At 33.8% G+C, this 23,307-nt stretch overlaps 1 protein-coding gene across 1 annotated transcript in view; it reads right to left on the bottom strand.

Annotated features, from left to right (window-relative positions):
- Positions 1-23,307, bottom strand: part of LOC106867789 (nuclear pore complex protein Nup98-Nup96) — a 64,712-nt gene that overhangs the window by 14,728 nt on the left and 26,677 nt on the right. The window contains exons 14-22 of the mRNA XM_089365319.1: positions 18,663-18,867; positions 15,117-15,256; positions 14,840-14,953; positions 14,600-14,710; positions 10,998-11,208; positions 8,897-9,019; positions 7,963-8,094; positions 1,977-2,228; positions 233-360 (exon numbers count right to left, since the gene is read on the bottom strand). Coding sequence (XP_089221445.1) covers positions 233-360; positions 1,977-2,228; positions 7,963-8,094; positions 8,897-9,019; positions 10,998-11,208; positions 14,600-14,710; positions 14,840-14,953; positions 15,117-15,256; positions 18,663-18,867 — 1,416 coding nt within the window. The remainder of the gene's footprint in view (positions 1-232; positions 361-1,976; positions 2,229-7,962; positions 8,095-8,896; positions 9,020-10,997; positions 11,209-14,599; positions 14,711-14,839; positions 14,954-15,116; positions 15,257-18,662; positions 18,868-23,307) is intronic.

The following is a 23,307-nucleotide window of genomic DNA, read 5'->3' as shown; positions in this document are numbered from 1 at the left end:
ATTTAATTAGACATAAATGTATTGTAATAACATATTAATGAAATTATTGGGTTACTAATGCTTAATAATAGTTTAGAATATTTATATTTTCAGTATTTCTGGCCAATGGCCAAATAACTGTGAGAGATCAATTGAATATGGAATTTATTAACTTGTATTGCAGTCCATTTGCAGCTTTCCTCTGTGAAGTTGTCAGGGGGTAAAACATAATGATTAAAACAAGGTAACTTACCTTCACAGATTGATCGTCATTTGTCAGATAACTAGACACATTAACTTTCTCTATTGACACAATACAATTTTTAGATACTGTTTTTCCCATGGCTGACAAAATGGAAAAATTATTCCCTGGAGTAGCTGCTGATAAAAAAAAAAGAAAGAAAATGTAAAAAAAACCTACCTGCTAACTTTTTTAATAAATCAGATGCTATATCTAATTACTGTTTCTATAATCCAGTTTTATTGGATTGCTAACCACCTGCAATAATTGAAACTATTATGCATAAGTCTACTTTCATCACTTCTGCTACAACCTTCATTTAACCCTTTTATTATTATACTTTTATCTAAAATATCTTCCACCCTTATGTGTTTCATTTAAATTCTGGAACAATCACGAATTTAGACTGGTCTTATTAAACAACTATAACTTCATTATTTACTGACATATGAATGTGGCTTTTGAAATACAAAAAGGTTAAATTTATTACATAATTATTACTGAGAGAAACAGTGTTAGTACCAAAAGGTAATCTTTGTATCTAACTTAATGTGGATGTCTTCTAAGAATGTTGAATACTGTGGTATTCACCTTAAGTCTTCTTGTATGGATGTATGGTGTATAAAAGCACAGACATGTATGTGTGTATGTGTGTGTGTGTGTGTGTGTGTATGAATGTATGTATGTATTGTAGTAGACAACAATTATCTGGTGTGGGCACTGGAACTGCCAAATCACATGATTTCAATGTACTGCACTTCTTTAGTGGCAGAAATCCAGTGACCAGCCAAATAATACTGTTTCTATTGCTAATAATTATCTTTTGGTACAATGCTGAATGCTGTGGCATGACAATAAATACAATAAATTCAGAAAAATGCAAAATTATCTACATTTTGTTTCAATATCACCATAGAAAGTGATTTATTAGCTAATATTTAATTAGGTATATAGGGATACGACAACATTTTAATATAAAATAACTGTGCACATTAACATATTTGTAATTGAACAAAGATGCATATAAAACAGGTATACTATAATGGTAAACAGAATAAAATACTGGGATTTTTATGTCTGAAGTAAACTACAAAATGACCAAGTTTACGGACACAGCATATTCCAGTCATGGGCACTTGCAAAAACTACTGCTCTGCATAAGGCAACCTTGCAGAATGCATACTAGAAAGTCATTTCAGCTGATTGTCCATTGAGAGCCACACTTCATCCCAACCCTTTCTGATATTAGCATTTCCAGCACAGTTTTTTGTGGCATGATTTTCTTCTCTACTATTACTTTATAGAAAATGGCTGATTTCCACCATGGTTTAATCCAAATTAAGCTTTCTGCTAACATATTTCTGTTGATATACAATGCTTTTATTTCACTTAATTTTGCAAATAATGAAGTATGCTGTAAAATAACATTGTCATTATTAAGCTAGTGTTTTGAACATAAATTAGCATGAAATTTAAAATTTAAATCAATAAATTTGTTTCATAGAACTTGGTGCAATTTCAAGCAGGTTGGTATTGGAAGGGGAAACAGTCATGAATAGTAGTCAGACTGATTAACTGATCTATTGCAAAAGTACCTATATATGCAAATATCATAACAGTTTATATCCAATGTTTTTTCTGGAATTTTTATTTGATAGCCTAGAATGACTACAACCAAAATACAGATAAATTTAATTTTCAGTTTTACCAGTACTGTTACACTGCTTTCCATTTAATACTTTTTAAAATAACTAACCTTTTACTTCACTAATAGGTGGACCAACATGCACAAAACTCCAATTAGGTCCCCAACCAACTCGAAAGGAGTAGTTCCTCAATGAAGTAATTTCCATTGGTGATTTTGTTTCTTGCAAAACAGAGCTGCTTGCACAAAGAGTACATTTTCTGAAATTCATTCCTACAGCTGAATATTGACTGCTTTTAGATAATAACTTAGTAACTTCAAGTACATCCATCTTAGGTCTTGAAATATCAGATATTTTAGTACCTTTAAATATAAAATGAAAACAATTATTAAATTTTATTACTTGTTCATATAAAAAGATAAAGTATATAGGGTAACAAAGCATTGGCAACATTCATATTTACTATATACAAAACCAAGTACTGCCATGACTTATTATCTGGTTAAGTAACCAGACAGTAGCTCCCTTCTTTGTTTAATAAGTCTATATCTAATATAATAAATGCGAAAACTAATTTCTGTGTGTCAGTGCGTCACATTTAGACACCCACTTTCTCACTCTGAGTAAAGTAGATATAGAGGCAGTGAGGGTGGTGGCGAAGAGAGAGAGAGAGAGAGAGAGAGAGAGAGAGAGAGAGAGAGAGAGAGAAACAAAAAAATTTAGGGGGAGTTAATGATGTTTTTATTAAAAGTAGTAGTGTAGATGGTGGCAGTGGGAGTAATAATAAGGGAGAGAGAAAGAGTGGGTATGTGAAAGAAAGGGACTGAACACTGAATAACATACTGAACGAACTCAGACATTTAGCCTTTTTTTTTATGGTAACAGAGTGATAGTAATAGTATGAGCTGTAGTTGTGATAGAAGCAGGGGCAGCAGTGATGGTAGTGGTGGTGGTGGTCAGGGATGATGGTGAGAGTAAGCGATGTGAAAGACTGTGGTGATGGTGGTGGAGGAGAAAGCAGCAAAGTCAAAAGTAGTGATCAGAAGTCTGAAAGGTGTATAGCAATTGTGATGGTGATGGTTGAAAACAATCAACAGAAAGAGAGAGAGAAGGAAATAAGTTAGATAGAAAAAGAAAATTGTACTGACCCCTGAATGGGAAGATAAAAAATGTTGTTTACCATCTAGCTTTGCAATAAGTTGCAATAAGTTCCAAGTCAACAAATTATATCATTGTTTTGATGAAAATTGTTCATTTCTTGAAGAATATTGGTCAAATTTAATAAAATTTAATATGTACTCAATGCATGAAGTGTCACTGCTGGGCCCAAGGCATAATGAAGAGCCCTTCACAGGAGCTAGCTTAAAAGCCACCCTATCAGGCAGCTTTTATGCTAATCACATATATTTCTATCTTAATTGAGGTTTGCAAACGGTGTGTCATTTCTAATCTGATACAGATAGAAAATTTGTTAAGTTTCAGTATGCATGAGCTAACAAATTTTCTTATTACCATTGGGCTGTTAAACAACTTTCTGCTTCCACACATGTTTGTTGACATAAGTTGTAAGTATTCTGCAAATTCAATTTAACTGAAACCAGTGAAAAATATTTACATTGGTTATGTTATGGAAGTGATAATTTCTATATTAAATTGCTATCCAGGCCATGCTGATTTGCACTACTACCCTTTTCCCAGCAATTCTGCAAATCTCCCCTGCATATTCCATAGTCTTCTAAATTTTACACACCATTTAGCGAATATATCCTAAGCCACTACAGCTAATGGTGAACCAGGTATCCACTTTTGAAAAGAGTGGAAAGTAGTAATAGTAGTAGTAGTAGTAGTAGTAGTAGTAGTAGTAGTAGTAGTAGTAGTAGTAGTAATAATGGTTTCAAATTTTGATACAATGTAAGCAACTTCGGGGATAGCATCTTGTTGATTATACTGACTCCAGTGTTCAACTGGTAATTATTTTATCAACCCAAGCAGAATTTGTGCTCAAAAGGTAAGCATTTTGCCAAGCATACTAACAATTCAACTAGCTCACTGCCTTAATATCAATGATGATGGTGGTGGTGGCAGTAGATTTGGTGATGATGATGATAATAGGATGAGGGAAAAAATGACCAAAACGATTTGGACAACACACATTTTATAATGTAATAATATGTACTATATTATCACTAATATAAAAAGATATAGCTTTTTAAATAGAATACAAATGCATTAGCTTTGAGCAAGTGTAATTTTGGGTGGATTATTAATGAATGTCAAGTCTAGTTAAAAACAAACAAAAAAAAACCTATTTGAGTTGAAAGAAATAATATCTGTTATATTAAAGTATTTGAACAGCAAATTCTTAGTGTTCAAAAAGTCTGTCAGGGATTTGAAATTGTGCATGAAAAAGAGAGATATTTATACAAATGCTACAAGTACACACACACAGAGGACAGTTATCTGTGTGTGTGCGTGTATGGATATCTATTTATGGAGACCATTAACATTCATATGTATGTGCATGTAACAATAGCATTTGTTTAACTTTCTCTCACTATTTTCCCTTGATGATTTAAGGCATAGATCTTAGTGAAATTTATCAAGATTGAACATTTCTCTATTTTATCATTTATATGCTACCACTACTCATAGAAATTCTACAGCCTATTTTGTAGTACAGTACCAGTTATAAGCATAGCCTTACTCAGTAATATCATATCATTTTCTCCATATGGTTTTAACTTCTATAAATATTTCTATTGAGATCTGTTAAATGAAAATTTTCTTACCACTGAAAGACACTCACTCATGTTGAATAAAAACAAGCCTAAAATAAATATTTGGCTCTAACATGATTTTGAAAATTTCCAATGTAGAAATTTAGCCATCATGATTCAAGCAAGTATGGGAGGGAAGTGTCATTTTTTAGTCAGTCTGATTGTTTAAAAAAAAACATGAAGTCAAGCTTGTATGTAGATGTCTTGAAGTGAAGAATAACTGAACAATAATTTTTGTTGAGAAACAAAAGAAATACAGTAGGTAGAATTCTATTTAATATCAATTTGTACTTTTCTTTTTAATGCAGAGTCAAGCAAAACCAATTATCAAAATTAAGGTAAGTCTTAATAAATTTATTTTCTCTTCAATTATTTCATAGCAACATCCACTGCTAGTCATTTATATGTAGTACTTAAATGCAATAACATCCATTTCATTAGCAGGAAAAGTGAATTTTGGAAAGAACACCCATTTTTTTTTCTGGAATTGAATAACATTTATTTTTCTTTTTTTCGTGGTTGGGATGTCAATTGGAAAAAGTTAGAAGTGTTCAAAAAAAGGGAGTAGATTGTAATGGTGATTGTTGTTGTGAGATGTAGGGTTGGGGCACATTCAGAAATCATGGATTCAAGGGGGGGGGGGGGGGGCCTTCAATTTTTAAATGTGTAGTGTTAAAACAAAAGTTTGAAAAGTTTGCTATGAGAACCCCAGGGATGGAGAAATGATGGGGAAAATCTATAAGATTTTTAAAACCATTTTTTAAAAACTTTTTGTTGCAGAGAAGGCTTCCCACCATCATTTTGAAGTACATGGTGATAAAAAGAATTTGAGAAACCCACATCAAAGCAGAAAACCCAACTTATGTGGTGAGCTATTCCGAAAATCTACCCTAATATCTTCCTAAAAATAAATAAGAAAATCAGTTTTTAAATTCATATTGTCTTAATGCCTTAAATATTTACTACAAAATTATTTTGCTAGATTTTTTTATGTCTTCCTTTGAAAACACAACAATATGAAACTGGTTTCCAATTTTCATCCATGGTGAAACATTTCAGAAAATCAAAGCAAAAAAAAAAAAACAAAAAAAAACTACAAAAATTCATAGCACTCAGATATCTAGTAAAATAAGGTCAGACAGTGTAACTCAATTGTTTAGATAGTGAAATAACATGCTTCCACAAATGTACTAACAAGATTTGCACTGAAATTCTCATTTGGGAAAAGACAGTGTGTGAGAGTAAATTATGATGTCATAGGAGAGAAATGTGCCTACATGAATTATGTTTCACTTACATTTAATGAATTTGCAAAGCAAGGGACTTGGAAATGCCATTATGCAAGGTTGCTAAATGTAAAGAATGCTTGGTAGTAGAGTCTGCTTAATGTAGATCCAACTGAAGGACCAGCTTTCTGACTCAGCTATCCTATCTTGGTAGATAAAGCAATTAAGGAGGGAATGATACCCAACGATTGGTGTAGTAGCATTATAGTCAGCTGTTACAAAGGTGATGCCTTAACCCTTTAGCGTTTAAACTGGCCATAACTGGCCGAAAATAATTCCCCTTTATTTGTTTGAATTGGTCAAATCCAGCTGTATTTGATTTCTCTACGAAATCACTAAAAAAATGAACAATCATGTTATTGATTTCTCGTAGCTTTGAGACAAGGCAAGATAAAACCTTTCCTGCTTTTATTCAAGTAAAAATACTGTGAAATTTTTGAGACTTCTTGGTTTTTTTTTCAACGTTTGAAGAGAAGTATATATCTTAGTTTTTAATGATATGGCATCAGCAAGCAGCAATTCCTACTTTGAAGGTTTTATACCCTTATTGATGTACAAAATGTAAAGGAAAACATTGATCTGTCTTTAAACGAATCTAATATTGATATTTACGAATCTTAGTCAGATGAGGAAGATTTTGATAATGAAAGTGATAACAATGAAAATGGTTGAAGATTACTAAGTCAACCAGAATTCCTGATTTCACAGATAAGACTGGTTAACAACAGAGTCTACCTCCCGATGCTCAACCACTGGACTATAATCATTTTTACCAAAAAGTTTTTTTTCAAAGTGTCACAGAAGAAACAAATAAATATGCTCAATGAATAATTTCTATTCATGGAAGAGCTGATCCACTATGGCAGTCAGCTGGTACTGTAGAGATGCAAACTTTTTTTTACTATAAACATCTTCCTTGACTATGGAATTACTGGAGTCCTGATGTAAGGTATGATAATCCACATATCTCCAGCATTTTGTCTAAGACAAGGTATTTGAAAATATCTCAATATTTGTATTTAGTTGACTTTGCTGATGCCCCCAGCAAAAATGACTCAAACTATGATCCCCTGTTATTGATTTTCTTTGTGATAAGTGGAAACAGACCATATGGGTCAGGATATGATGTAGTATGGTCTCTAACTGAGCCATTTCACCATCAACACCAACACTTCTATTTTGACTGTTTTTTTTCTTCAGTGGCTTTGGCAGAACATCTTGCCCGTGTAAGTACTTATACGTGCAGTACCATTATGAGCAACCACAGAGGTTACCCCATGAAATGAAATGAAATTTTTTTTAAAAAGAGGGGGACATTCTACAAGTGCAAAAACAAAATTTGTTAGCAACTTTTATACAAAGATAAAAGACAGATTTTTATTGTCTACTAATGCTGAGGGGAAACCCTTAGAGAATATTTGCTATAATAAATATATTGGTGGAGTTGACAAATCTGACCACTATTGGGCATACTACCCAGCTGGTAGAGGTACATTTTGTGGCTTTTAGTGAATTTAACTATAGTTAATTGATATATTGTATATGTAAAAAGTTATAAGGTACCTCTGCCAATAAAGGAATTAAGCTAGCATGCTCTGCTGGATGGGTAATGTCAGTGTGTATGAACGACAGAGTGTAAATGATTTAAGAGGAAAACTGGGTATAAGAGACATCAAATTTTGTGTGCAAGAGAGAAGACTGCTGGTTTGATCATGTGATGCATATGGATGAAGATAGCTGCATATCCTCCAGCCAATACCAGCATGGAAAACAACATTAAGCAATAATGATGACAGGCAGATCAGTAACATTAACTAAACTAATTTACTGGCATCTACAGGTGGTGTGGTAGTGAAAGGGTTAATATACAGAAACTGGAAAAATTCCATATCAAGGACATACCATTATACACATTTTTATAAAGTAAGTTCAGAACATGGTTATTGATATACAGATAGATGTTCAATCTTTAAGAGTAATATAAAATAAGTTGCAAGAATGGATTATTATTTACAAATACTGTTAAAACCTACTTTGTGTGTGTTTTTGCAATTTTATATAATCCTTCCTTTTTAAGTGCGGTTTATGATTTGAACTTTTCTCTGAAGTGATGATAGGTGTGATTACAGACTTTTTCCGAAGGTCAACATTTTCATTAACATTTTCTGAAAATAAAAATAATTGAAAATGTAATAAAAAAACATTAATGGTAGAAGTTCATTTTTGATATTCAGATCGATTTATTGTAACCACTTCACAATCGCATTTCTAACAACTATATATTCTTTTATTCATTTACTTGTTTCAGTCATTTGATGGCAGCCATGCTGGAGCACTGCCTTTAGTCAAACAAATCAACCCCAGGATTTATTCTTTGTAAGCCTAGCACTTCTTCTATGAGTCTCTTTTGCCAAAATGCTAAGTTACGGAGACATAAACAGACCAACATTGGTTGTCAAGTGATGGTGGGGGGACAAACACAGACACACAAATACATATATATATATATATATATATATATATGCACACATACACAACGGCATTGGTTGGCCCAAGGCTACAGTAGAAGACGCTTGCCCAAGGTGCCATGCAGTGGGATTGAACCAGAACCATGTGGTTGGGAAGCAAGCTTCTTACCACACAGCTACTCCTGCACCTATAGATCAATAAATTTTCAAAACAACTTTACACACATTTAGTGATAATTAAATTGATGCTTAGGATACAGCTTAAAAAACAAAATTTCACCTAATAAAATCCATTTATGTAATAATGAGATTCAAATTAGCAGCCTTAAGTGATCCTGAATTAAAAGCATGGGTAACAAACAATAAAGGTTTCTTATTTTGTTAGCAATTATCAGCAAATATAAATATATTGATACAATAAGTATAATTATTTAAACTGTTAAGATCTATTCCAAAACAAAAAAAAAACACATTGAAGATATGCATACAATTTACATACCGTTTTCAGCATCTCCAAAGAAAGATGCCTTCATCATTTGTATGTTATTACTATTAACTCCTATTTCAAGTACAAGATTGTGTGGGAATGTTTCAGCTGGTTCAGCATTTTCCATTGGTTCCACTAAAAATGAAAAATAAATGTTCTGAAAGTCAGAAAATACATGCAAATAAATATCTTGTCTATACAGCTCTCCTGAAAAGTCATTCCCTCATTTCTGCTGTAACAGATTATTAAACTTAGCTTGAGCTACCTTAAATTTGTAGTATATCTTTGTTTTTTACTTTAATGTCTAACACAGATACTAACTTCGCCGTATGTCCTGATTGCTTTTCCTTGTTTTCTGAATCGTCTAATATTATCTTCATAATGGAAATGAAATCTCGATATTGTTATTTTAACTCAACTCACTCAAGTTAAGATTCTCTTTCTCCAAATAATTTCTACCAACAAAGCAATGGAGGTCATTTTGTTATTTTAAGAGCAATGGTTACAAAGACAATCAAATCATGTATCAATCAATACTAAGCCTGACAATTTTAAATTTATTTTATAAGAATTTTGATTGGATACTAAGTTGAAACCAATATTGTTATATTTCAGAAGCCATACTTCCACTGGTTGTTGTTGTTGACCTATACTTCTTTCCTCTTCCCTGAAACAGTGTTGTTTGTCTACATTCCCGACTTGATAGATCTGCTTTGTTTTACTTCTACCTTCATTTTAAGCTTTATGTCAAGTAGTACTTACACCGGTATATTCAATGCTGTCAGACATAGTAAATGTTGACAGATATTTGTCCTCATCTTGTTTCTTGTTAACACAACATTTCAGCTGATATACCCTCCAGCCTTCATCAGGTGTCTTGGGGAAATTTCGAACCTGGGTTTTCATCCTTAAGGTATTTTTCGATGTTATTATCATTATTCAGTAATGTAACTAAAAAAAGGCAGTACCCAATACATTATACCATTGTAGTGACGCCTTAATAGCAGACATTCCGGAAAGCTTATCCACGCATGCACAGGGACTAGTTCCGGAAGGAATACAGGAAGAATCTCGTGCGCATGCGTGGTCGTTCGACACCCAAGCTTCGCGCCCTTTTTCATTCTCTTTTCTCGCCGGCCGGCGAAGAGCTCAGACGTACAAGCAGTCTCTCTCCAACATTCCAACTCTGGAGACAGTCTTTCCAACATTCCAACTCTGGAACTAGACAAATAACCACCAACATCATTGACGGCGTCTCAGCAACCAAAAGGGCGAAGTGCTGCCTATTTCCTCTGTAAATAAATATTGTTGTGTTGATGGTTCAGAATCTGTGTTCCGTTGTTTCTTCTAGTAATTTGATGTACGGAAGCGGGTATACACCTAATGGTGTATAACTCCTTTCCTACACCATTATCTTTTCTATTCAGCTAGTCATCATTTGCTCTTGACACTTATCATCACTCTTTAGCATTGTGTAATTATGTCTCTATTACTGTCATTATCCTACAACCACTCTGTTTCTATCATCACTCTCTTGCAACCTTCATCCACCTGTGCTGATTCTTTTTCTCAATTCACATATGCATTTATTCAACTTTTCAAACATATTAACCTGATATGAATGAACAAATATTTCAGTACAGAAAATCTTCTACCCTTACAGGATATAAGGTAATCTCATCAGGACTGTTGCCATGAAAAGTATATTAAACAGACTCTGTAAAATGGATGGTGAATACTCAGAGATGACACAAAGCTGAGAGGGACCTTTAGACTTGTTGCAGATATGTTGACCTCTCTAGTGTCAGTGCCATGATAAAATACGACTAGTAGTGATTAAAAGGGTATCCAACCATAAAAAGCAAACCAAAAATAAAACTTACAAGTGAGACATAATTCTCTGACACGTTTAGTAGGGTAGTAAAATAAGAATTGATTTGAGCAGTGATGACCTGTACAACTCATACCACCAAAGGAAGTAAACAGTAAATGATGATTACGATACTGGATATTTCATAGATAGTACCACAATATTTTTAGATGAAATTGCAAGATAAATGTCAATATAATTGAAAAATTTATTAATTCTAAATTTCAAAACTTAAACACTTACCTTCAAAAGATTTTTGAGAATAATCAAATCCAATTAAATCAGACATTTCAGCATCATCTTCTGTAATGAGCCCATTAACTGGTAGTTGAGAAGTCGACTGCATAGCAGAATCTGAATCATTAATTTCTAACATATCTCTCTTTGTGAAAGCCTGAGGCACATTCAGGTTGGTATCACCATTAGTTGCACTGTTGGGTGGTAGTCTTTGCTTCTAAAACAAAAATGATGTATGATTCAAAAAGAAATAGCTGAGATTAAATAGCATTGAAGAATAAAAGTGATTAACATATCATTATTCCAAAAGTAATAACCTTTGTATGTAAAAGACAAAAATTATTAATTTCTAAGATAATCTACTAAAATCTGATTCCCTTAAAATACAAATAAAGATACAAAAGAAGTTTATCAGAAAATGAGAAAAAAACAAAACAAAACAATACCTCAGTCAAATATATATCTTACAGTGCCGGATTATAAATATACTCCCATATATTACAACACTCTTTACTGCTCATAGCTTTCAAATTTTACTGCCCTCTCTTTTAATCATTCCAGTATTAAAAGCCTCTCAACAGCAAAAATTTTAAAAGACACTTAACCCTTTCGTTACTAACCCGGCCGAAAAATTTTTTGGTTCATAAGACTAACCCGGCCGTAGCTGGCCGAGTGTACCCATTGTTATTTAAATGTATATTTGAACCCAAATCTCGTTAGTACATTCGTTAAAACACCTGATTTCACTTTGCAAACAGTTGAGTTATTGTCTCCGACATTGTTTGGCGTGATATTTGAACTCAGTGAATTTTGGAAGATTTTTTTCCACATTTTTTGCGGCGTTAATTTTTTTCAACTTTGAAGATGGAAAGGAGTTTCATGCTATCAAGCAGTGATTCCAAATTTGAAGGTTTTTCAACAGAAGATATGGAGATATCGAAGAAAAGAATGAATGAGCTACAAAAGCACGTGGTGAACGATAATGAATCGGATATTTCTGTATCCGAAACTGAAAGCAGTGATTCTGAAAGCAGCAACGGCGACAGCGAGGATGATTTTACACCAGAAAAAGATTTTAAAAATATTTTTATTAACAATTTTTCTGAGGAAACAGGGTCTACCCATAGTCTTTCTCAGGAAGCGAAACCTTTAGACTTCTTTTTCATGCTTATTTGAAATGATTACTGCGGAAACAAACAGTTACGCAGAATGTAAACAAGCCAGAAAAAAAAGATAGCTTGTGGTTTCCTGCAACTGTAGATGAAATACGGGCATTTTTTGCCATAAATATTATTATGGGTATTAGACAGTTACCCAGAATAACAAATTACTGGAGCGATCAGGAACCTTTTGGCGATGAATATATTTCCAGTATTATGAACGAGTACGATTTGTGAAGCTGAACCAATATTTACATGTGAGAGACACTAGCAGTACCCCCCACCCCACCCAGTACGTGGAGAACTCAGAGACAAAAATTATGCAATAGAATTGATTAAGAACCATTTCTTTAATTATGTTCCAAATATCACATTAATATGTTGATAAATAAAAAAGTTACAGGTGTTTAATGAGACTAGTCTAAATTCATGATTATTTTAGAATTTAATTGAAACTCATGAGGAGTGTATTTTGGTCAGAAATATAGTAACGAAAGGGTTAAACAAGTAAGGAGCATAACTAGGGAGGTAGCAAACCCAATTACTTAGATGATAAGGGACACCAAAACTGTGATGATAAGGGACAAACAAAACTGTGCAATATATGAAATTGAAGATCTATGGTAGTTCTGGTGGATACTGAGTTTATCTTTGCTGTTATGTGCAGAGAAGTACTTTACAACATTAAGGAGATGATTGACATTATTTGCTACATACAATGTAAGTGACAAATGCAAGAAACATTAACTAACAACAATAGCAAATATATTTAATTGCTTCCAGTAATATATCATGCAAACATTAATGAAAAAAGCAAGACTTTTCCTACCAGATATGAAGCAAATGATAAAGAATAATAAAGATGTACAATAGGATGGGAAAAGGAAGCAAATTAACCCTTAAGTCCTGAGAATAAGATAACTCAAGTAAGAAAAACACTTGCTGATTACTTCTCACAAGGTATTTTATGATTCTACCCTTCCTTCTAAGATTTTATGTTATTGGTAAAATTATTTTTATTAATATATTTCTGTTAAAATACACTATCTTTTGCCATTAATTCTAAAATTAATGAAGAATTTAGCAAAATAACCTGGTTAATAAGCTGGTGTTTGAGAATTACCATAAAATTTTGATAGCTTTTAGTTTATTTCACTCAAAATCAGAAAGTTTGTATAATAGAACCAGGTGTTGTCTCAGGTGGGTTGTTATCAATGGTATCTTTTATCTATGTCATAAAATTTCTCATATCTATTACTATAAACAAAAAATTTTGCAATCATTAGTTACCTTTTGTCATGCAAAATCTAATATTAATGACACTTAGACCCACCAATAATATCTATTTGTATGCTATATGATTAATAACAAGTTCTTCGGAAGATAAATATGAAGGTTTTCACACTCAGAATATTGAGAACACACCATTAGCCAAAAGTATTAGAGAAAAGAAAAGAACTGATAAAAATTCTTCAACAGGATGAACCACTGGAGGGAGCACTTACTAAGTAAAATTAATGTACAGATTGTGTTCAATCATACCACCTAATATAGTTTCTGAATATTTATAAGTAAATTTTTAGTTGAGTTTTTTTATTCCATTAAATTTAATTCCATGTTTTTGTTGTCTTAACTTTTACTTGTTTCAGTCATTACACTGTGAAGAATATTAGTCGAACTTCTCAACCCCAGTACTTTTTTTCTTTTGTAAAGTTTGGTACTTTATTCTATTGGGGTTTTTTTTTTGCCAAACTGCTGAGTTACAAGGATGTAAACACAACACTTGTAGTTGGAGACAAACACATACACACACAACAGGCTTCTTTCAGATTCCTTCTACCAAATCTACTCACAAAGCTTTGGTTAGCCTGAGGCTAAAGTAGAAGATACCTGCCCAAGGTACCATGCAGTGGAACTGAACCCAGAATTATGTGGTTGTAATGCATACTTCTTAGCACACACACAGTCATACCTGCACCAATATTGTATGTATTAATATTTTATACTGCTCCCTTCTCTGATTATTTCACTATTGCTTGAGCATGCAGTATATTCTCATAACAAATATTTTCACAATATTTTAAACAGCTCTTATTTAGTAATTCATGCTGAAAATTACATAGATATAAATTCATAAACTGGAAAGTATTTGCAAGTGAAGGTCTTAAAAAATCTTTGGATGCAAGAGGGTAGACAGCTTGTTCAGTCATTTCAGCTCCAGAAGTTGCAAGGGAAATAAAAATTTAATCAGGAATATAAATAGATCTTTAATAAATCAGTAGATAATTAGATACAAAATACTACACTTTCTTTTTAATTGATACAAAGTAGTAATGGATAGAATTAGCAAAGAATTTTAAATACTGTTAGAAAGTTGAAAGAAATTAGAGTAGATATGAAGGATAAAGATCAAAATTTTAACAGAAGGATTAAATAATATAAACTAACCTGAACTGCTAAATTTCTTTGGTGAAGTTCTTTCATGGCTTTTGTAACATCACGTGGTTGATCATCTTCAGAATCATCATCTTTGAGACCATATTTGGAAAAATGCTTAACCTAATATAAGAAAATAAAAACAAAAAGAATTTAACAATATAATCTTCACATACACACACAAAGAAATTTGTCAAAGTTTGCCCTAATGGTAGGCAAGGAAAGAAAAGACATTTAAAAAGATAATCCCACCTCAAAAACCCATGATCCAGTTTCAGGTCGATAATCCAAAAATTGACCACCAAGATTTATTGTAGCGTTTTCAAGGCGTTTTTCATAATTCATAACTTTTAGTCTTTCTGGACTCTGTAATAAAAATGCCATTGCTTCATTCAAGAATTCAAAATTTTAAAGGAGGACAACATTCTTAAGTTTTTAATTCTTTAATATATATATTAATTCTTTAATGTTTGTATAAGAGTGATTATAATAAAATTGAAATAATTTCAGGTAGTGTCCATGTACTCACCGAGATGATTGTTTTGGTTGTTTTATCCAGAGGCCATACACAATCCAAAGTTATTTCAGCTCTTTTATTCAACCCTTGCCCAATCTCAGGTTTCATTATGTCATCAGGATAAACTGTTACTTCTTTTTTTCGGAAATGAACTGAAATGTTTTTGTAAGTTAACTTGAAAAATATTATGTGTAAGTGTGATAACATAGCAGAGATGATAAAACACCAAGCAAAATGACAAGCAACAGTTTTCTCCTACATTTTCTTTTCATTTCTAAGTTTGTCAATCAAAGTTAGTAACTGTAATATACTTAACAAAAATAGGTCAGCTGTATGGTCAAATGTTTCTCATGAGGTTGGGGTGAGTTATAGATGAAAGGGAGACAGACAAATTTTTATCTATATCTATAAAATAGAGGATGTTTGTGTGTGTGTGTGTACATGAATGTTGTTTATGCACATCCACAAATTAGCACGCATGTCGCTCCAATTTTAGGAGGAGATTCGGAATGACCTTATGTGCATTTTGGCCAATTTTTTTCTCTCAGAGGTACCCGCGTATAGCTGTAAAAATCGATAAACTTTTACGAATTTTGAAGTTTGTTGACATGGCGAAGTCAAATCTGTGCGTACGCGCGTGAAGGAGAGAGAGAGACAGACAGACAGAGAGAGAGAGAAAGAAAGAAAGAAAGAAATAGTGTTTCTGACAGATGGGGGTACAGTATTTGCTAAGAGTTTACTTTGCTAGCGTCTAAATAAAAGAACAAAACAAAAGAACGAAAAAGTGGAAAGGGAGGCAGAAAGCGTATTAGGAATGAAAATGTAGTTAAGACAAAGTGTAAAATGTAAAAAGCTTTTTTTTCTTCTTAAATATGAGATATAGTTTAAAATATACGATGTTTTTGAAAGACACTATATTCTATAATGAGATTATATATACTTTCTCACACAACAATTCAAATATATTTATTTTAAATCATTTATTTGTTTTAAATCGTTCATCTTTCTCCCCCTCATATATACTACCTTGGGAGCGAAAGAGTTTTGTTTATATTTCACAACTATGAAACAAAACGTATGTAATAATTTGTCAGTCACCACCACCCAACCCGTTTTTCGGACCACAAAAAGGGTTTTGTAATGTTTCAGATTAACAACCGCACGATTTCCACTAGGGTGTTACGGTTAGGGTTTTAGGGTTAGGGTTAGAGTTTTACGGTTAGGATTAGGGTTAGGGTTAAGGTTAGTATTAGGATTACGATTAGGGTTGGTGTTAGGGTTACGGTTTTAGGGTCAGGGTTAGGGTTAGGGTTCAGGGTTAGGGTTAGAGTTAACCTAGAAGGGACAGGCCCCTTATTTTTTTGTTAAGGCTGTTGGTAAGTTTTCCTAAGTTACTCCAATTCACATCCCCAATGCAAACCTTCAGATCAACCTATGCAGATCTCTAATGCAACTTTCGCTCAAATCTGATGTCCATGTTACTTATTTTGGTTTGAAATAAAGCACTTGATCACTTAATAATCCTAGCTTAATCCCGAGCAGCGCCGGGCTATACTGCTAGTGTTTACTAAAATGAAGAATGTTTTTAAAGTTTTAAACATGGTCAACACCACAGCAAAGAAAGGATTATTTTAATGTAAACTACTGTTTTCTTATTAATGAGAAATGAGTACAAAAATAATAACAAAAAAAGATCTCACTGATGGGGAGGATTATCAGACTAAGAACCAATGGAATAATCAATGGAAATCAGTTCACTGTAAACCCTCATTCGTAATATATGCTTCTTTCTGAGATGTGAAGAACAGGTATTTCAAGAAATTATATTCCACACTGATTGCAAAATATACACTAATGATTTAACTTACCGTTATCATCACAGAAACCCAACATTAACCCTTTCGTTACTGTATTTCTTTCAATTAATTTTAAATATAACAAAGAATTTAATAAAATAATTTAGTTATCATTAAGCTAATGTTAGGAACATAAATTGTGACTAAGGTTTGGTGAAAGATTTTAATTCAGAACTTTTGAAAACAAGACATTTGTACTACAGAGCCAATTTCAGCCAGGTTGGTATCATAAGGGTTAATAAGAAGTTTCATCTATCATATCATATGTCCAATCCAAACAACTATCCTATGCATTTTTCAGCCAAATTTTTGCATATAAATTAATATGGTACATCTACAATAAATATATTCAGTTAGGTCTTCTATTGGAAAAAACAATATGCCTTCAGCTAGCAAACAACTTGAAACCTCATATCTTTTAAAAGACATTTATCAAGTGTGTGTGCATGTGTGTGTACATGCATCACACATGCACATATGCATACAAGGTATGAAAGTTATGCACTACATGACTAATTTAAGTGATTACAGAGAGCAAAACTATCTTCATATGACCAAAAAGTTTCAACTGCAAATGCTTTTATATTACTTCTTGAATTGTAACCCATTTTAACAAAATCATCTTTTTGGGGTCAATAAATTAAGTACCAGTTGCATACTGGGGTTAATCTAATCAACTGGCCCCCTCTCTAAAAATCTGTGGTGGTGGGGAATGCAGTGACTGGTGAAACCTGGGTATATAGAGGGGATGGAGGACAATAGAATAGCAGATACAGTGAGGGCAGGATTGGGAAGCAAGAGATAAGCATAGCGCATGAAAAAGAGAAAATGTGAGGAAGAGATGGAGTTTGGTTTGCTGGGGTGGAAAAGTTTTAATGTTAAATGTGAATGGAACACACAGCATTGCTAAATGGGCAGGTCTTAAGAACTTCATATTGCCAGACATCTCAGTCTATTGTCATCTTCTCCAGTTCTGCGATAAGAGCAAGGTCATCAGCATAAAGTAGTTCCCATGAGTATCCAGTTTTAAATTCCTCTGCTATGACCTGGAGGACTATGGTAAATAAGAGTGGATTGAGAGTTGAGCCCAGGTGAACCCCTACTTGTACACTAAATTCATCACTGTATTCATGGCCGACTCATCCTACTGACAGCACCGCTGTACATGGCTTGTACAGCTCTAACAAGCCACTCATCTACTCCTAATTTCTTTAGAGACCACCAGACAAGAGAACAGGGAACCCTATCGAAAGCTTTCATCAAGGTTGACAAAAGCCAAGTACAAAGATAGCATCTGTGGTACTTTTCGCAGGAACAAACCCAAACTGCATCTCATCTAGTTTAATTCTATTCTTAATCAATTGAGCTATAACTCTCTCTGTAACTTTCATGACCTGGTCCAGCAGTTTGATACCTCTGTAGTTGTTTTTATCTAAGGCATCACCTTTACCTTTTGTAGCAGCTAACTATAATACTATTATACCATCATTGGGGATTACACCTTCCTGAATAACCTGATTAACTGTACCATGACTAGACTGTTACTAGTGACTATATATATATATATGTAATGTCAAACTCATCAACCCATGCCAGCATGGAAGATGAATGTATGATGATCACACACACACAATTATGTAGCTTCCTTTTGGCACAATCATAATCCTGAGCAATCACTGTAATAGTAACAAGAACTACTTACCAATTTCATCAAAATTCATTCCAGCAATATTTGTAGGGCCAGGAAAAAACACACTTCCATACCCTTCTCTTCCAATTGTGAAATCTTCTACGATGCAATCACCATTTTCATCAGTGATATCAGTCAATTCTTGCCAACTAGGCACAGTGTAATAACCAGGTCGCATTAAAACAATATTGGCAGGATGTGGAGGAACATTGGAGTACTGATGCATATATATAAATAAAAAGTGAGTGACATGTTGAAATAACATTTTTAAATAACACAAGCTATGAAGAAATGTGTTTATTATCACTGACAGGAATAGTATACTGATTTTGGTTGTCATAGTTACAATGAGAACTCTAACTTGAATGTCTCAGGGTATAGAAATAATTTCACATATCAGAAAATCAAACAAAAAAGGGTTACTCCATAACAACCAAATAATTTCTTTTTGTCTGAGCAACCAATCTACCTCCCAGAAAGAGATTGTAATTTTCAAAAGCAATATAATTCACTTAATTATTCATAACGTGAAGAGACATTAGCTCCCAATTACTTACGAGGTGTCTCTCCCTGTTCCAGTCTACACAATCATGCACACATTGGTCATTAAGAAACAACACAAACACTATCAGAAAATAAACAGTTTAAAATGTAGGAAACTCTTTAATTTCTATCATATCACATTTTTACAAGCAGCAGCAGTTTATAATCTTAATTATGATAAATTATAAAGCAAACAATTTTTCTTGTAATGCAATATTATCAAAATTATTAAACTAAAATAGTGACCGAATATTTCCAAATGCAGAATACAAATAACATAATTATGAAATAATTATAAAAGATGAAAAGGACTGAGTTAAATATTATACACAAAATATTATACATAGAATCAAACATTACCATTTAGAAGAGTAACTAACTCTGAAACTGGAAAACAACTCATGAAAAGGTATTTTCATAAGCTGGCAACATGTTTTAAATAGAAATTTTAAGGATTTATTAAAAAAAAAAAAAAAAAGGAGAAAATCTAGAACAATAGTAAAATTATTTTTGTAATTTTCAACATTACAAGATAATTAGCTTTTTAGTGAGGGAGATACTTGTCAGTTAAAGAATGAGACAAAATTATTACTCCAAAACCAAAAAACTTCAAGTTATGGAAAGTTTTGCATTTTGCTGAAAATGCCTCAACCAAAATTAAATATATTCAGAATTGTCTTCATATCATTTAATGAATTAATGAAAACAGCTATCAGATATTTTTTTTTAAACATATGCCATCCTGTGCAACATGAACTTGCTTGATAACACATGCATTTGTCATTCCTACACTGCTTGAAACCTTTCAAATCAAATCACCCTTGATTATGTTTATTTTTAAAAAATTCTAAACACTCCAAATTTGGCAAAAAACTTTAATCCCTTCCATTATCATTTATTTACATTCTGTTGGTTGGAAAAATCAATGCACATGTTATTGAATCTTTTGCAAGTGAATTTTAGAATTTTTTGAATTGAAACTTTCATACATACATAAGTGTGCTGTATCTCAATGAAATAATTCAGGTTATCTGTTAATCTCATAATGTAAAAGGAGCAAAAATGTCTGGAAAAGGCTTTTTTTTTTTTGTTATTTTGGGGAGAATTTTATAAGCCCATGTCTGTCATATTAACATCATTTTCTAACATTTTTTTTTTTTTGAAGTTTATCTGTATTTTTAGTTATAATGTAATATATTAACTATCACACAAGCACAATATTTGAAATGTAAATGACTCATTTACAGTTTTAAAAAATTGTTTTCCTTCCTCCCTGATGTGCATGCACATTGGGCTTTTTTAAGTCTGTTTACTAAATTCATTCACAAAGCTTTGGTTGGGCCAAGGCAATAGCAAGAAGCACTTGCCCAATGTGCAATGGAAATGGAACTGAACCTGAGGCCATTTGATTGAGAAGACAAAAGTTCTACCACATTCACATCTGCACATATATACGTACACATAAGTAAACATACATCCATGAATGTTTGTAGGCATAAATACATACATACATACACAAACATTTCCAATTGATAAGAACAATAGAACAAAACACTATAGTTTGTCACAAATTTTCAATAAACAAATATCAATTCTTTGTGACAGCACTCGGTTCAGTTAAGACAGACATTTGAAGCTGCTGGAGATTGTGATCAGTCACTGGTTGGCGAGGGTTGCTGTTGGAAGGCCATAAGTGTGACAACAGAATTTGGTTCCTTGCCATACCTCCAGAAAGAGTCAAAAGTGGTTATCAGAGAATTTCTAAAATTTTACCAACTTCAATTTCTGGACTCCTAATTCTCCCAATTGTAATCTCGTAGACTATTGACTGGGATGCAGTTGAGAAAAACACCAACCATTCAGCCAGCAACACCAAAGCTTAGTTGATGGCCAAGATCAAGACATTCAAAGATCTTCCCAAGGACACAGTGAGTAATGCATGTTCTAGATTCCAGAGCCATCTTGAGGCTATGGTGAAAGCTGAGAGCAGTTTCTTTGAGTAGATAATCTAGTTGATATATTTTGATCAATTTTAAATACTTTTACTTTTGGACGGCATATTGCTTCTTTTTTTCTTTCCTTTTATGCAAATTGGCAGATTTAACACAAATACCCTGTACATACATTGCAAGACAGTATGGCAGAGAAAACCATGAAGGTGTAGGAGAGTAGTGTGCTGGAATGGATGATGGTACACTTGCACTTAGTGATTCTGCAAAGAAAGAGGCATTGAAGTCATCATCATCATCATCATCATTTAACATCTGTATTCCATGTTGGCATAGGATGGACAGTTTAGCTGAAAACTCATAAGCCGGGGAGATGCACCAGGTTCTGATCTGATTCGGGAAGGTTTCTACAGATGGATACCCTTCCTAATGTCAAGAACTCCAAGAGTGTAGTAGGTGTTTTTTTTTACATTCCACTGGCATGGGTGTCATTCACCTGACACTGCCATCAGCCACAACTACAGTCTCACTTGGCTTGACACATCTATACAAGCATGGTATGTCCCCAAAGGTCTCGGTCGCTAGTCACTGCCTCCATGAGGCCCAACACTCAAACGGTTTACATGCCAGTCAGACAGCACTGGCAGCAGCCATGACTACAATTTCACTCAGGTCAACAGGTCTCCACAAGCACAGCACATCACCCAACAATTGAAGAGTGCTCTTAAAGGGCTAGATACACAATGCTGGCATCGGCCACAACTACAATCTCACCTAGCTTGAAAGGTTTTCTCATGCATGGCAAATCACCAAAGGTTTTGGTCACTTGTCATTGCCTCTGTAAGGCCAAACATTCAAAGATTGTGCTTCACCACCTCATCCCATGTCTTCCTGGGTCTATCTCTTCCACAGGTTCCCTCCACCACTAGAGTGAGTGCAACAACTCTTCACACAGCTGTCCTGTAAATAAGCATCACATGATCATACCAGTGCAGTCTTCTCTCTTGCACACCATATCTGATGCCTCTTATGCCCAACTTTTCTCTCAGGATGCTTACACTCTGTTGTGCTTGCATACCAACATTACACATCCAGTGAAGCATACTAGCTTCATTTCTTACAACCTACCCATGTCCTCAGCAGTCACAGCCCATGTTTCACTGTCGTGTAGCATGGCTGTCACTCTGAGCAAGAAACCCTTTGTTACCAGCAGAGGTTGGAGCTCTCTGAATTTTGCCCAGCCTATTCTTATTCTAGCAGCTACACTCTCAGAGCATCCACCTTAGCTACTGATTTGGTCACCTAGGTAACGGAAGCTATTGACTACTTCTAGTTTTCTCCCCTGGAATGTGATGGAATCTATTTTTTGTCACTTTTTAATGTTAATTGTACCTGTGTACCTTCCATACACAAAAACTTTGCTTGTTAACATTCCTCTGATATTGCTGCACCTCATATATGCTCATAGCTTACACTAGGTACATCTTGTGGAGATTCTACCTATGCCTTTTCTACAAATCAGGCAGGACCATCTACCTGAAGGCATGTGTGATTTGTCTGCTTTCCTATTTACTAAGACTTTGGTTTTTACTAGGTTAATGCTAAGGCCCTTCAATTCTAGGCCTTGCTTCTCTAGTTCTGGTAGTGATTCAGCTATAAGAACAAGGTCATCAGCTTAAGGGAGCTCCCAGGGGCAGCTTGTCTTGAATTCCTCTGTTATTACCTGGAGGACTATGATGAACAAGAGGGTGCTGAGGACTGATCCTTGGCAAACCCCTACTTGTACCTTAAATTCTTTACTCATTGCCAACCCTCATCTTACTCTCAGCATCCATGTACATGGCTTGTACAGCTCTCACCAACCACTCGTCTATCCCTAGTTTTCATATTGATCAAAGGCTTTCTCCATGTCAACAAAAGCAATGTACAGAAGTTTATCATAGGCTAGGTATTTCTCCTGTAGCTACCTTACCAGAAATATAGCATTAGTGGTGCTTCTCCCTGGCACAAAACCAAACTGCATCTCATCTAAACTACCTCCCTAATTAGCTGGGCTATGACCCTCTCTGTAACTTTCATGAAGTGCCAGTGTGAAAGGTTCTAAATATAGAAAATGCAAGAGAAAAAGAAAGTCTTCCTATAGAGGGATCAGCTATCCAAGTTTA

The sequence above is a fragment of the Octopus bimaculoides genome, chromosome Z (genome assembly GCF_046866305.1).
Source record: "Octopus bimaculoides isolate indiv1 chromosome Z, ASM4686630v1, whole genome shotgun sequence".
Taxonomy (NCBI): Eukaryota; Metazoa; Mollusca; class Cephalopoda; order Octopoda; family Octopodidae; genus Octopus; species Octopus bimaculoides.
The sequence above is the reverse complement of the archived record's forward strand: the minus strand, read 5'-3'. Positions and strand labels throughout refer to the sequence as shown.